Source organism: Coturnix japonica, chromosome 17 (assembly GCF_054131305.1).
Source record: "Coturnix japonica strain WE chromosome 17, WE-NBRP24, whole genome shotgun sequence".
Classification (NCBI taxonomy): domain Eukaryota; kingdom Metazoa; phylum Chordata; class Aves; order Galliformes; family Phasianidae; genus Coturnix; species Coturnix japonica.
Window position 1 is genome coordinate 15,078,284 of NC_140679.1, and position 15,509 is coordinate 15,093,792.

The following is a 15,509-nucleotide window of genomic DNA, read 5'->3' on the forward strand; positions in this document are numbered from 1 at the left end:
CAATTAGATCCCATTAGGTATTCAGTGCTAAGCTACTGCACTTCTTACATCCTGACAAAGAAGCATCTTACGTTTGATGACTTGCAGGCCTCCTGGTTACATTACAAACACGGTATTTCCGTCTCATCGTTCCACAATGAGTCACTTCTACCTTCAGACCTGCACAGAAGTACCAAAAAGCCTGATGTTACAACCATGCAACAACTACCACAGGAGACAAAAAGTTCCATACGAAAGAGTGTGTTCCAACCCAACATTGCTCTCTGTGTACAGTCAATGCCAACACCAGCAGCTCAGCAGGTTCTCAGCAGAAAAGGTGGTTGGAAACAGCACTGCCACACAAATTACTCAACCTACAGCCCACTGGAAGAGGTTATTGAGGAAGCTGGGTGGTGTGTCCTGTCCAGGTTTGTGTGGATTGTGGCCATGCAATGAATATCCCCATCAAGACAGGTCAAGTAGAAAAGGATTGTGAGTGTGCATCTGGAACCCATTAATTGCTCTGTCATCAATCTGCTGTGACACTACAGAAAGAACCATCCTCCCACTGAGCTGCTCACGCAGGCTGCAAATTCTGTTAAGGCAGGCTCTGTTTCACTATACATGATTGTATCTTGGCTGCAGCTCCCAGATAGTACATCAATAATAGCAAATACTGACAGTGAAGGTAACCTCTTCATATTCTCTGACCGTGGTAACAAAGTGATTCAGCTGTCCAAGATTAAGAAGAAACAGCAGCTCATTCTCCAGTTATGGGCCTCCCGGAATGAATAAAGACAGATGTAAAAAGGAGGCATGTTTGGACTACTATGTGTGTCCTAAAAGGTACATTTCCCCTCTCCAGCTAATGACTATTCCATGAATATATTGCTTTGCAAATATAGCTGAGATTTATTTCCCTGCTGGCCAGTATTTCAGCAGAGTCCGAGCTTTCATCAAGTAACACAAGTGTCCCAGAGCAGAGCTCTGAACAGCTGAACTCTTTCAAGGCTCCTCTCTCTGCAAATCACACTGGAATGAAATGATACGGGAAAATGCAAAGCAAAGGAGCATATATGGAGTGAAACTACACTAAACAGTAGCTTATGCAATTCCTTTGGAATGGAATTTGGCCTTCAGCTGCAAGTTATTAAGTGGTACTTGTTTTTCCATACAGCAAACAGTTATTAGAAGTCACTGCAAATAGCATCCTTTCAAAGAATCAATTAAGTTCGCTTCAAAAAAATCAATGTTCATTTTGCCTCAGCATTTAAACAGCGGGAGACCTACAGCACAATACCACTACAACCTCAGTGACCCCTGCTTCTCAAAGGTTACAAGCCAGCAAGGCAAAGCTGCCCACTGCCAACCAGGTGATGAATGCTTCCCTCTTTAAGCCATAGGATCATCTCCCATTTGTGATGTACTGCACTTCTCCTGACAGGTGCAGGTCTCTTCTGATGCACGATAACCAGGGGAGTTTCCAGTTAAACTGAGTCCCTAGAATGACCCTAAGGGAAAGGACAGAGACATTTCTACTCACCCTTTATCTCTTTGGTGAATTTTACCCGATGAGAATCAGTCAGAGGTCTCGGTTGTTCATCAATATTATGAATGTCAAGAACTTCACACATAAACTGAATCACAGGTTGTGCTTTGTAGAAGGCAGTGGCAGAAACTAAATAGAACAAAATACCAAGAAAACCCAAGTCAGAACGCCCTGAAGCAGTAGATAAATTAAGGCTTTTCTCAGATTCCAAGTAACCCTCAAGGAAATGCTGCACAGCACTCAGTTCTTAAAACAGATTAACGAGCCTTCCAACAACCACAGTGACACATCAGTCTCCAGCATCGTCATCTTCCAGCTGCTTTGCATTTCTAGGTTTGGGAAAGGTTTTTCCCCAGATAACAGTAATTTCTAGAGAGCTGTAATGTCCTGAAGAGACTCTGTATTGAGCTACAAGCACAGCCAGCATCCATATCCCTGCTGAAGACTTTCTAATGTGTAAAGCTGAGACTATTCAGGATGCAGTACGATTTTGTCAATGATACCATACACCCAATGACCGAAACAGCATTTTAGCCACATAAATACTATTTTAAATACATACAAATATATTAGCATAGTAATTAGCTCAACCTTTGGTCTACCAGCATCTCTTACTACCCTGCACACCAGTGACCAAGTCACATTAAATGACAATAGTGTCTTTAAACAAAACAGTTGACCTGTCCCATGGAAGTAAGAACAGTCTGCTTAGAAAAGATATAAGCAAGTGACAACTTGTAGTAAGAAATGTGGCACAAACTGCAGCTCAGCACAATAAATATAATCCATACGTTTGAAACCTTAAATAGCAGCAACATGAGACAGCTGACAAGCACTTCACTGAGCTCCCAGATCTCCTGCACCAAAACCACCACGTCCCTGTGTTAAGGCAACAGAACATTCTTCAGACATGTGTCACTCCAGCAGGCTGCCAGCCCTGCATGACACACTCCAGCCAACACCTCCGGATGCTGATCAGTGAATGAACACACACAGCTCACACCCAGAGACCAGCAGCGTGCAGCTGCAGTCCCACAGCAATACAAGTGAGGAAGAAACACTTTGCAAAGAAGCTTGCACGAGCTTCAGCATCAACAAGAGCACGTGGTGGAGTTTGAACCTCAAACCACAACATGAGGTCATCAATCCATGGGCTGTAGGTTAAAGTCAAAGTTCTTGACTGCCTCATTCACTGAGAAAATGATACAAGAATAACTGCTGTGCTTTTTAATGCTGAAACCGATGGAATTCTAAGGTCACTTGTATTCTTGGAGAGAGGTCTCATCTCCACTCTTAGCTCTGAATCTCAACTCACCATCGATGTTGAGCATCATCTTCCACATGGCAGGCCGGACAGACTGATGGAACCCAAACCAGACCTCCCTGCCCCCCCCCAGGGGGTGATCGTAGCCTTCTGGAGCTGAGAAGAAGGAGCGGCCCACAGGGGTGTACCTGGTGACAGAAGATGAGCACACCTTTACGCTGTCACTTTTCAAACATAAGATAAAGAAACCCAATCATAAGATTGTAACACACAGTATTATGTTTTGGGAGATTCTGTGCATGAGGAATCCCTGTCAAATGGAAAAAACACCAGTGCACAGCCACCATACTGGCTACAGCCAGCAACCAAAATGAACCCCAATTGCCCAAATAAAGCCAAACTGATATAGCCTTCCCTAATGTTTCAAGATGATTCTTCTGAGATTCTAAGATTAACAGGCGTGGTTAGGACAGGTATCTACTCCTGATGATGCATTGAAATCACAAGAAGCATGCACCATTGATGGGTATATCAATGAATTAAAGACTCATGCTTTCAAACAGTCACCAAGTGAGCAGTATTTGGCTCAACTGGAACAGAATATGTGGGAGCAGTGCTACAGCACACTGTAAGCTCTCCGTATTTTAGCACAGACCTATTACAAGCATCTCCCACTTCTTGATCTTTCCCAACAAGCATATCACCTGCTCTGGGGTTTATATATCTACAGAAATACACGTACACAATTAGCTTCTATCTCCCCAGTTCAGTTCATCAGCTGTGCTGTGTGAGGGAATGATCGTTCTTTCTTTTCAGGATGAAGGTGTCCCAGTGGGGATCCTTCAGGTAAAGACAGACCGTAGGAAGACAGTGAACCTACTTCATGGAGGGCAGGTGTCGTAGCACCACATCGACAGCATGAACAGGGTTAGTGCTGATAGGTTTGTCTAGTTCCAGAGGCTCAGGCAAGGTTCTTCCTGTCAAAACTTCATGCAGCAAGTGCCAGCTCACCCGAGAAACAAACTTTATTGACACTTTGAAGGGACGATCTTTTCCACCTTCTCCTGGTAATGTCACATCCAAATCCACCTGGGGGGGGCAAAAAAAAAGAAGCAGAAGCTGAATTCTTGAGTTTAGTCTGTCCTCTCTATTCAGCACCCTAAACAAGAGGCAATGCTGGAAGAGAACCATTTTCTTTGCATTTATTGAGCTGGAAATGAAGACTACATAAGGTGAAAGCTGCTCTTGGGATCAGCCTAAGAGAAGGGATCCAGACACTTGCTTTCTCAACAGTGGTTTCAAAAGCATGGATCACTTTGCCACCGTGGCTATTAATCACAATGAAATAGCTTCCCTGTGCTGCAGGAGGACACAAAACATGTTCTTTGAGTCCCTGGCTTTCTGGAGGTGGTCTCTGAAGCTCTGAGTGTGCTTTAAGCACACTGACCCCTCCACACTTCTACAAGAGAACATCACTTATGGAAAAAAGCATTTAATAACAACTTTTCAATGCACTATTCAACGAAAGCTTTTGGGTGTAACTTAGAAAAGTAAATGGAAGAAGTTCGAAGAAACAAGTCTCAATAGCTCAAAACTCCCCACCAATCTGTTAAATGTCTCTTAAGAGCTGAGCTGGGTTTTCTTTGGCTTTTCTGGAAAGCTGTTACAAGTACCATCTGTTTCTCCAGTTATCTTACCCCAGTAGTGGCCACGGGAAGTGGGTTGGCTGTATAAAGGCTTCTTTTCCCATCATAAACTGGTCGACGGTCCCCAAATATTGTCACTTTAAAATGCTGCACCATTGAGTCCACCACCTCCCTAGAAAAAAAGGTGGTGCTTAACATGTTTGCAGGGAAGTTTCATACTAGAAAGGGCTGATATTCCAAGAAGGTCCTTCTCACATCACAGCTGAGGTAACAGACCGATACTAAAGAATAAACCCACAACCAATGCAAACGCCTCAGAATTAGAAAACGTTTTCTGATATTTTACAACAAAATCAGGTAAAAAATGATCAGATTGGTGCACAGTTCAATTCAGCCAGTCTTATTAACCACAAGTTGATGGCAATAATGAGAACAGTAACTCATAGCAAATAGGTGCAAGCACTGAATTTACACTTGAGATTAAAACGTGATGTTTTGTTTCTCTTTCCATATGAAAAATACCTTCTCGATACAAGCAGCCCATGCACCACCTGCAAAGGGACTTTTGCAGCATCTCTGAAATACGCCTTCAGGTTTTGAATGCTCTGGAGATTCTTTGTGTTTCATGTGCCTCAATTCCCTCATTCTACAGAAATCACACATTTTACTTCTGAAACATACACATAACTAGCACTCTTGCAAAGGAGAAGCTTACTCATAACGCCATTTCCTGACCAGGCAATATTACCCTCCAGCACTTCATCACAACAATAAACACCAGCTTCCTCTTTAAGCAGGGCTCAAGGCAGCACTTGCACCTCCCAGCTGGAGTTTGGAGAAGGCCAAACTCTCTACTTGGCACTTCTATGTCACAGAAGCATTAAAATTCAAGAGTACCCATCTCAGGTTCAAAGCTACACAGAGAACTGATTTGCTTCCATAGGTCCCCCCTGCTTAAAAACATCAGCAGTAATAGAATTTAGAAGACAAATGTCACCTCCTTACCTGTTCACCCTCCGAGGACACTTATCTGGTTTGATATCCACCTCATAGAGGTAGACATCAATCTTTGGGATTTCAACTTGGAAGCAGTTGGCCAGCAGTTTAATGGGTTTGCCCATGGTGCCATAGCCAGGCCGTCTGGGCACCATGAGCAGGGGCTGTGCCCCGACGGGTCCTGTCAGGGAACAAAGCGACAGATTAAAAGACAAGCACAAGAAACAACCTGCATTGCAAAGGTACAAGCTTATCTTCTAGTAGCTTTAAGATACAAAAGGATCCTTATATTGTAGGCACACTTGCTGGCCTCCCATTAAGGCTCACTAATGTACCTTCTCATTCTTAATCAAGTCACAGCGAGGTCAGGCAGGCACCTATGTTCAGTGCAACACATAACATGAGAATGCATTCTGTGTTGTTTAGATGGGAGCCCTCAGCTCAAGGTCCTGATTATCCATGCCCTACAAAACCCAACAGTAGTAAATATGGTCCACGCTTGAGCTAATTTCTATTGGCTATTTAAAAGCACCTTCTTGTACTGCAGCAATAAGAACAACGTGCTCTGCAGTCCGACTTTGCTTCGAGATCTTACAAATTACTCATCACACAAATGTCAGAGCGTTTGATTCAATTAGTTCGAAGTTCTCCCCTCCACTCCCACTCGGTGACGCAGACAGCAATTCCTGCCCACTCTTTTCATAGAAGAGTTGAAATGTCAAGTGCTGGTAACATAAAAAAAAGCCCCGTTTCATTTGTCTTTTGATTAATCTCCCCCATTCCTGGAACAAGCCGTATTCCTTTCAGGCAGGCTGTGTACTGACAATAGGTGAACACCAGAGCGAAGTTCCACTGTAACATTTGCTTGGCTCTACCCAGAAACCTATCACAAAATTCTGCGTGGGTTGGATCCGAGCCATAAAACAGAACAAAAACATCAAACAAGAGGCATCATTAAAAACACCCTCACAGCCCGTGCTTATGCAAAACGAGCTCCAAGCATCTGTTCTCCTCGCTTTTTGCTTCATTTTAATACTATGAAATGAGTACGAGCAGCCCCCCTACGTTTTACTCCAGATATATTTTCAGTGTATAAGCATATGCAAGAAGTTACTACCAAACGTTTGAGTGACACAAGTGACTCAATAGCTTGTTTGAATGTTAAAAGTAGATTTGTGGCATTGCTTATGTATAGATTCTATCGACAAGAAACTGCTGAAGTGAAGATAATGTAAAGGTTGCTACAATCAGGGCTGCCCGGTCCCCCCACCCACACATCATCTTGGATGGCTCTGATGATTCAGTGCCTTGGATCCATGTCATGTACAGCAAATGACCAAAGCACTGAGTGCAGGATTACTCTACACTGAGTGTAACTGATAGAGCTGCTCTTCCATGTAATTCAGCCATAGGAAGGCAAAGCATGGGAGATCTGTCACATCAATGTGTGAGCATCCTTCTGAACAGGGCAGGATCCTCCTGCAGTATGGAACACAGCCCTTCCATAGAGCTCACAGGGAAGGAAAGGAACTGGGCTCATATCTACAGAGCAGCCAGACGGTGCTTAGCACAGCACAACACACACAGGGCCTGCAAGTACACGCAGCAAACCATGCTAAGGAAAAGCTTCTGGCGTGCAAGGCAGTTTTACAGCAAGAAGAAATACTGCTTTCTAGCAAGATGCTAACAGGAGATAAGGGTTTCCTTACATCAGCCTTCTGTAGGGAAGGGAAGCCAGTACCAGGCTTCCAGCATGAGATTAACCATTTTCACACTGTGGGCTTCAGCATTACAAATGTTAAAAATACAAATAGACGCTCAGTTAATCCAGACCTCTAAGCAAAGGGTGGCTGAGCAGATCGGGGGCTGTGATGGAAGACATGACAGGTATGGGCTCAGAACACAGACCTGGCAGCCCTGGCTGCATCCAGAGGACGGAGAGGAAGATCCCCTTTCACAGGGCCCCTTTCTGCTCAGGCTGTGGAGCTCAGAGAGAATCCAACCAGCAGCAAGACACGAGTCAATCCAGACACTCTGGATTGAAACAACAGGGTGAGGAGATCCTATGTAAGCACTGGTTTCCATAATAATAATAATAATTCCTTCCCTATGCCAGAAATCATGAATTCCCTTATTTCTGCAGCAGCAACCTCTCTGGGTGGCATTACATTATTGATGAGTAACGCAATCCACGTTTTCTCAACATTCCTACTCGCAATTTAGGCTCTGCTTTAAAGAAAAAAACAGTTCCAGACAATAAGTCATGTTAGAACTCATCGCTCCATCCATCCACCGCTGCTCTGCTTTCAGTTCCCATTGCCCCATGTACAGCCTGAGAGCAGAACAAGACCCCAGGCACACGATGCAGGACTAAGCTTAGAGCCACACTACCAGGAAATAGAAGTAATTTCTTACAGTGAAGCTTATTCTTTAGGCAGAATAAAGTGTGATTTACGCCCTCAGCAAGTTTTGCAGGTGATGAAGGTTAAAAGGAGCAGAGAATTAATGGCAGCACAGCACAAAGAAGTGAGGAACAACGCCTGATGAACATTAAGAACCAAATCAATCCGTATCCATCTCTAACCTTGCCCTCAGCTGAAGGTAAATGCTTCCCTTGGCACCCCAGTCACAAAACCTATTCTAACATAAGAGAAAAATGATTTAGTTAGCAAGATCTCTGCCCCCCTGGCAGGACACTGTGCTGCCTGTCCTCACTGCAGCTCCCAGCCTTGGGACCATTGTTGAGCTCTCAGCCCATCCCAGATGCTGCCTCTCAGTCCTTCGCTGCAGGAATTGCTGGCTCTGGATGCAGTGGGGGGCTGCTGCTCCACTGGTGTCATTTAAATGCAGACCAGATGTGTCCAAAAGCCTCATGTTCCCGTTATTTCATTTAAAACTCTTTTAGAAATTAGCTTAAGCTACATCCCACCCGACAATTAAACCCCTATGGAAGCAAAGCGACGGGGAAGAAACCATTTGTGAAGTTGGTACTTCGATTCCAGCAGCTTCCACTGCAATTCCACAGAGGCGAAGTTCCATTGTAACTCACATCACATGCATTCCTGACCAGAGTAGCTGCTGAAGGCACTTATGATTCATTCCCCCCTTTCTTCTCAACCCCACCCACAAAACTAGAACTTCTAATGGTCCTCCCAAGCCACCAACCTCAACACAGCGAGGCATTCTGTCTGCTACAAGCTCCTATGGAAAACAGACCACAGGATTAAATGATGCCTGTCATGCTTTAAAAGCACCACGACACCTTAACACTAAAAGCTCTGGATGTGGAAGGGACAAAAACTGATTCCAGAGAGAAAAGCAACTCGTTCCTGTGCTACACTTGTAAATCTGAACCTGAATCAGATCTGAATCTGAATCACGCCGGGTTATCACTATAGCTTACTCAACACACACAGACTGTTCACATGCCATCCAAATTCCAAAGGATCGTTAAAATCCAGCCCTTTCCTAACATGGTTTCAAATCCATCACTTAAGCTCATTAAGCGAGGACGCGGGTGGCGAGATTTCCCAGCCAAATCCATCACCAAGTTCAACCTCTGTACAAACACTAAAGGCGTCCATGTGTGAAGAGCCAGGGTGGGCCTGCTTAGCACCTCCAGCTCCTGCATCACATTCCAACACACCTTAAGCTTTAAGTCTCACTTTAAACACACGGTGCACAAATAACGAGCCTTTGCTTCCCACAGTACCAACCAAAACAGCAAAGGCCTGAACGAAGGGCATCACAGAATTAACAAGGTTGGGAAAGACCTACAAGATCATCTAGTCCAACCATTCCCAATACTTCCCATCTAAATCATATTCATCAATATGAATAGACATTTCTTGAACGCTCCCATGGTCGGTGACTCCACCACCTCTTTGGGCAGTGCATTATAATGCCTGACTACCCTTTCTGAGAAGCAATACTTCCTAATATCCAGCCTGAATCTCCCCTGACGCACCTTAAAACCATTCCCTCTACTTCTATCATGGATTACACGAGATTAGAGGCTCACTACAACCTCCATTCTAACTTCTAACTAAGGAAGTTATAGAGAGATATAAGGTCTCCCCTGAGCCTCTTCTCCAGGCTGAACAACCCCATCTCCCTCATTAGGCCTCATGTAGGGGCACAACCAGCCGATATGGGTGTGATTACACCCAGGCCCAGCAGCACGGACACAACCGGGATACACCGACAGCGATGCGCTCTGCATGGCACCCTCCGGCTCTTCAGGCGATACCCCGATGCTGCCGGGTTATACAATGCCCGCGGGGTTACGAAACGCTGTTCCCGGTTCCGCTGGGCCCAGCCGCTCCCCGCTGAGCCCGGCCACATCCCGCTTCTCCCCTCCCCACCCGGTGCCGCCCGGTTCCCCGTTAGGCCGCTCACCTGCGCTGCTGATTTCCATTCATGGAGCTGGGTGCAGCCACTCGGGGCTGCGGGCTCCTCCGCTGGGCTGAGCTGGGCCCGGTGGGGCTGAGCTGTGAGGGAGCAGAGCGGCTCCCGGTCCCGTTAGGCCGCAGCTCCTCTGGGCCGCTCCCGTCTCCTGAGGAGGCGGCGGAAGTTGCGTGGCCGCCCCGCAGCCCCGACTCACGCTGCCGCCCGCCGAACCTACGGCAGCCGGAAGTTCCGCCCCCGCACCGCACTTCCGGGATAAAGGCCGGAAATAAGGCGGAACCGGAAGTGCGTGAGGCGGGGCGGTAGTCAAGATGGCGGCTGTCAAGATGGCGGAGGAAGCGGGTCCGTCATGGCCCGGGCGGAGCGATAAGATGAGATGCTGCGGCCAGGAGCGGGTCCGATTGTGTGCACTGAGGGGTTACGGCGACATTTGGGATCTCCAGCCTTTGAAGTTGAATTCCTTTTAAGTCATTGCCAAAAGGACAGCAATGAACGGAGCTTTGGCCTTCATTCCATGCAAGGCCGCAGCTCAAGGCCCTGCTCCCCTCAGCTCATCATCCCCCATAGGGCTGCCCCACACTGCATAGAGCTGGGAGCAATCAGTACCAGCTATGGGGGGTGATGATATAAGCGCTCTAACAACATAAATTAGATCTAAAGGAAACTACTGGAATGTCTCCTTTATTCACATCCTGAAAGTCAGCTATGGGGGGTGATGATATAAGGGGCTCTAACAACATAGATATCTAAAGGAAACTACTGGAATGTCTCTTTTATTCACATCCTGAAAGTCAGCTATGGGAGCTGATGCTGTAAAAATGTAGATATCTAAAAATCTACTGGAATGTTTCCTTCATTCAGATCCTGAAAGTGGAAACGTGATCACCACCATCACATCACCATCAGCCGTAGGGCTGAGGGATATGTCTCCATGTGGGCACCTCCTGCTGCTGTTATTGGAGCCCAGCGCCAGAGCTCAGGTACCAACCCAACAACCTGACACCATGGAGTGACAGAGATCTGCTTCCAGGGCCTCAGAGCCGGCACATGAAGCACCATTTTCTGTTACATCTTGGAAACGAGTCCCCTGAAACAGCTGATTGCTGCCATGGATGGAACCCTTCTGAGCGTGTTCTAATGTTAAAAGCAGGAAGGGATGAACAGAGTTGGTAAAGATGCTCAGTTCCATGCAGTGCATTCTAACAGCCCACATCAATTAGCTAATGAATATTTGCATGCCATTGGCAAATGCTTCCCTGCAATTGCTTCGCATTATTCAAAAACCCAGAGTTACAGCTCAGCTGCTCAATAATTCAGTGCCTAAAGGAATGTCGATACATGCACAAACGGATCCAGAGGATGGCAAACAACCTCCACTTCTGTACCCAAGACACAAGCCTAAACTTACAAGGTAAAGGACACTTGGGACGACAAAGTTGCAAGCAAAAAAAACCCCTCAGGATTAAGGCAAAAAAAAAATAAAGATGAAAATAAAAATAAACCCATCCACAAAAGCGACCAAATGAGATAGAGATACAATGTTCCGCAGCTCTTTAATCATACCGTTTTCTTTAATAAAGAGGTGGTTACGATCTTACAGTGTTACCTTTTGGCCTAATCCAAGGGTTCTGTTACTCTTTGACCGCTCTTAATTCCACGCATAGCAAAAAAAAAACCACCAAAAGAACCAAAAGTCGATACCCGACCTTTCAAATATACGCCATTATTTTCTTAATAAAATAAGTTTTGTGCTGCTGCTCGTTTCGTTAAGTACTGTACATCAACTGTTCACATCTATTGAACAAACGGACCGTACAGAGTTCAAGCTAAAGCAAAAAAGAAACCAACAACCCAAGGAGGGGGTTTGTAAACACCCCACTGACAGTTCAACACCTGCTGGATAAAGGAGGTACGAAAGGGGGCTTAGAACTGAACACAAAAGCACTGGAGTCCCCATGGATTTTCTTTCACAACTATCGAAGTGCAAATCACTCAGGCAAGATATGGATTTCATGTGTTTATTGCTGTCCTGCTGTCTGGCTTCCCTTCCTAAAAGAACGACATTCTTTATTCACACTCATTTTCCATGTAGAAAACCTTCCACGAGGCAACGCTGAATGCGTTTGTGACACGACGCATTGGCTCAGAGGCTTGCAAGTAATGGGACACCCCGACTGCCCCCGTCACGTCCAGGTGTGAGACAAGGGAAACAAACAGCATCCAAGAACCTACAGATAAATGGAGGTTATTCCTCTTCCCACAAGGCTTGCATGCACTTGGCGATGTTTCCAGTTGCAGAAGGAACGCGTGCGCATTGAAAAGGCAGAGAGACTCGGGAGCCATTCGGGACGTCCAGGTGGGGTTTGTGGCTAACTACAAATCCTGATACGTCTCTGGCTTAACAGCTATCTGCTACGGGTAGCAAAATGCACAGCACCTCAACATGCACTTATTTGATTGCATCTTGGACAAGGAAACAGTAGAAATATCGAATGCTGGAGCCGCGCAGAAGGTACAGTGCATAGTCTGTTATAGAAAACATGCGGGTAACCCAATCCCCTTCTAAATATCTTCCAAGTGGAAATACAGGTTGGAGGGCACAGCAGCTATTGAGTTTGGCTTTTTTATTGAATCAAAACCACGAAAACCCAATGCAGAGGGTGAAATAAGGGCAGAACGCGATCTGCAAGTCACCAGCTGAGCGTTTCAGAAGCTGTGAAGCTTTTGTGTAGTTAAAATTGCTGTTAAAAGTAGGTGCTACATCAGCAAGTCTTCATTCATAGTTCTCTATGAACAGCCACCTTACAAATGAGTGCAAATCTTAAAGGTCCATTTTACATTTCAAGTCTCAAGGTTAAAAAAAAAGAAAACGACGACAACGACAACAAAACATTACAGAGCAACAAGCGGGTTTCTGTAAATGCCCACACCGTCTCTTCTCCAATGGTTAAAAATGGCACGTGCTCTGCCACAGCTACTGCAAGACATTGCAGAACTCCAGACCCAACTAAAACACTGACAGAAAAACTAGGAACCAAAATACCTTCACCCCTCGCTGCCGCCAGCAGCCGGGTGCTTTCCTTTGTAATGCTGGTGAACAAACCCACTTACAGAGAGAACCTTGACCTTAACCCTGGTTTGATTCTTAACGAGGGGCTCTCTAATACTTGGTGAGCAGGTACAGCCCCTCTGAGACCGTTTTGCTTTCAACGAACACAAGCCAGAGGTCTGAGGATGAAATGGAGAGGTGCTGGATTTGTGTCACTATGCAGGCACTTGTGTATAGGAATGTAGGCTTCTCGCATTGACGCTTTAGTGTTGATGCATTCCCTGCTCTCTAAAAGCTTTCCTAAGACTTCACACCCTACTGACCATGAAGAGCTCCTGGTCTCCTCCCCACCACCCTGCAGACAGACAGCAGCGGTGTTTGACACAAGGTGCAAAGGAGAATGTGAACCAAATACCGCAGTCCCGAGGAAAAAAGACAACTGTGCTAAATGTAGGATCTTCACCAAAGGTGACATCAGCGGGCTCAGAGCTTAAGTTTGCATAGCATATAGATGTCTTCATTGTTCACAAACACGTTGCCCAAAAAGAAAACAGGTAGAGTGAATTCCCGGTATTAGGACAGATCAATGGGCCAGCACAACTAGTGCGGATTTCATGAAGGCAAGGCGAGTTGAAACATCAGAAAGTACAAAACAAAAAGGTGTGCTTGTATCACTGACAAGGGGCAGTGCTGGTGACAGATCTGCTCTGAAAACCATGTCCGCTTTTGGCAGTAAAATGATAACAGTGCTCTTCTGCTAAGAGCTCGGTAGGAGCGCACACTGTTTCTCTCTTCAAGGAAGTGTTGTGCACACCCTTCATATAGAAAATAAATCCAATCTGCCCACGTGATATTGGTAATGAGTTGTTCCTACTGCCCTGCCGTGCATAATGGCCATTCTGTGCGGCAAAATGAGTCTGAAAAGCAGCCACCATGTTACAAACAAACAAAAAAAAAAGGCTTTTTTTCCCCCTACCCCCCCTCCCCATTAAAAACAGATCGGGAGGAGCTTCCCCACCACCATGAGAAGGATTCGATCATTCGTACTAAGGAACGCCTCCGGTGTGCTTCCAGAACTAAACTGGGTGACCCAAAGAGCAGCACAGCAGTGGAGAGGCCCCGAGCTGCACGGCCACGTTGTGGAACGCACAGGAAACCTTGGGAGCCTCTGATGATGTAAACTCTGAGGAGGTGAATGACTCGTGTGATTTGGCAACAGACTCAGCATCGTATAAAAATAACGCCCAGTAAAAAAACCCCGGTGTCCATCAATAGAAATTCGGGGGGGGAAAAAAAAAAGGAAAAAGAAAGAAACTGACAGCGATTTCTGTCCTCATGGGACGCCAACGCCCCCATTTGTCAAAAACAGTTTTAAATAACAAGTAGTACATTGGAAACAAAAATGGGTCAGCAGCCATTAAACGTGTCCTATATGAAAAGTGCACATCTTTCAATGGAGTTTGACCACCACGAGGTCGTGATCGAACGCAAACTGCAACTCAGGACCATAGAAATCAATTAACTCCTTCCGATGGAAACATGGACCACCATCAAGACAAGATTACTGGTTTCCTTACAAGATTAAAAACATGGAAATTTTGCAGCATCGTAGTAAGGCACTCACCCATGGAAAAGTCTGTGACTGTTGCTTCAAATGGCAGCAGCTAACTAGCTTTGAACACGAGGAAGACAGTTTTCAGTTCTAAGTGCTAGGGTGCCTTACGTTATATGGGGGGAATTGCTCAGGGCCGGGGAACTGTTAGTGTCAGAGTTATCTAGAAACTAGGTGTTTGTTTTTTCTTCCCCTTCACCCATTAAAGCATCTCATATTCTAAAATATTAGTTTTATAAATCTAATCTTCTGTTTTAAGGCTCTAAAAATCCCCTCCCCCCAACCCTCACAAAAAATACCTACCAGCGCCTGGTGGGCAACGGAGGACCAAATCCGCCTTTCACAGTCAGGAGTCTTTAGTATTGCATCTTAAACATGAAAACCTGCTTCCGCCTCCTGGGCCTTTTTATATCCCTTCCTTGAATGCCTTCAATGCGTGTTTGGTCAGGTCGAACATTTTTGCAAAGCCAGAAATAATTAAAAAAATAATCAATCAATCAATCAATCAGTCTCTTCCAATCCTACGAAGGTGTCAGATCTTCCTGCCCGGTGCTGCTGGTCTCCTGCCTCGGACCGACGCTGCCTGCCCTGCAGTGATTTCTCATTGGAAAAAAACAAACAAACAAACAAGGTGTCCCAAATGCTTCCTTTTTTGTATGGCTCCTACAAATCTGAAAGCTTTCTTGAGTGAGGTAACAAAAGTTAGGCTTTCAAGCAAAGTACATGGTACGTAAAGTGTCCTGATGAACCTGTACGGCCTTTGCCAAGGCCTGGGGGTCTCTGCCGTTGCTCTGTCCGGATATATGGCTGCCCTCGCCACTGAAAGTGTAAGAAAATAGTTGTGAAATTACTTCATATTCCCCTTGTCCAGGAACAATGAGAACCCCCTTTGATATCAGAGCCTGCTGTGCTGGAAATTGCTTGCACTTCTCCCTTGTGCTACATGTGAGCCAAGCCCAGCACTGCAGGGATTCTGGCACCCTGAGGTACATGACAATGATCAAACA

The 15,509-nt window shown here is 45.7% G+C and overlaps 2 protein-coding genes across 6 annotated transcripts in view; both read right to left on the reverse strand.

Annotated features, from left to right (window-relative positions):
- AGO3 (argonaute RISC catalytic component 3) overlaps positions 1-14,946 on the reverse strand; it is a 24,202-nt gene extending 9,256 nt beyond the window's left edge. For 2 of the 4 annotated variants that reach the window (XR_014935146.1, XM_085518119.1), the window contains exons 1-7: positions 9,833-10,090; positions 5,444-5,615; positions 4,490-4,610; positions 3,673-3,881; positions 2,844-2,980; positions 1,523-1,657; positions 72-159 (exon numbers count right to left, since the gene is read on the reverse strand). Coding sequence is in view for 3 of the 4 variants with exons in the window: in XM_085518119.1 (XP_085374245.1) it covers positions 72-159; positions 1,523-1,657; positions 2,844-2,980; positions 3,673-3,881; positions 4,490-4,610; positions 5,444-5,615; positions 9,833-9,851 (881 nt within the window). In the remaining variant the exon portion in view is untranslated. Of the gene's footprint in view, positions 1-71; positions 160-1,522; positions 1,658-2,843; positions 2,981-3,672; positions 3,882-4,489; positions 4,611-5,443; positions 5,616-9,832; positions 10,106-14,805 lie in introns of those variants that run through there. The other 2 variants (XM_085518121.1, XM_015883234.3) reach the window with 2 other exon arrangements.
- The window catches only part of LOC107323823 (protein argonaute-1), a 19,777-nt gene continuing 15,643 nt past the window's right edge, over positions 11,376-15,509 (reverse strand). For both annotated transcript variants that reach the window (XM_015883238.3, XM_032448959.2), the window contains exon 19: positions 11,376-15,321. In XM_015883238.3, the coding sequence (XP_015738724.1) occupies positions 15,213-15,321 (109 nt within the window). In that variant the 3' untranslated portion in view covers positions 11,376-15,212. The remainder of the gene's footprint in view (positions 15,322-15,509) is intronic.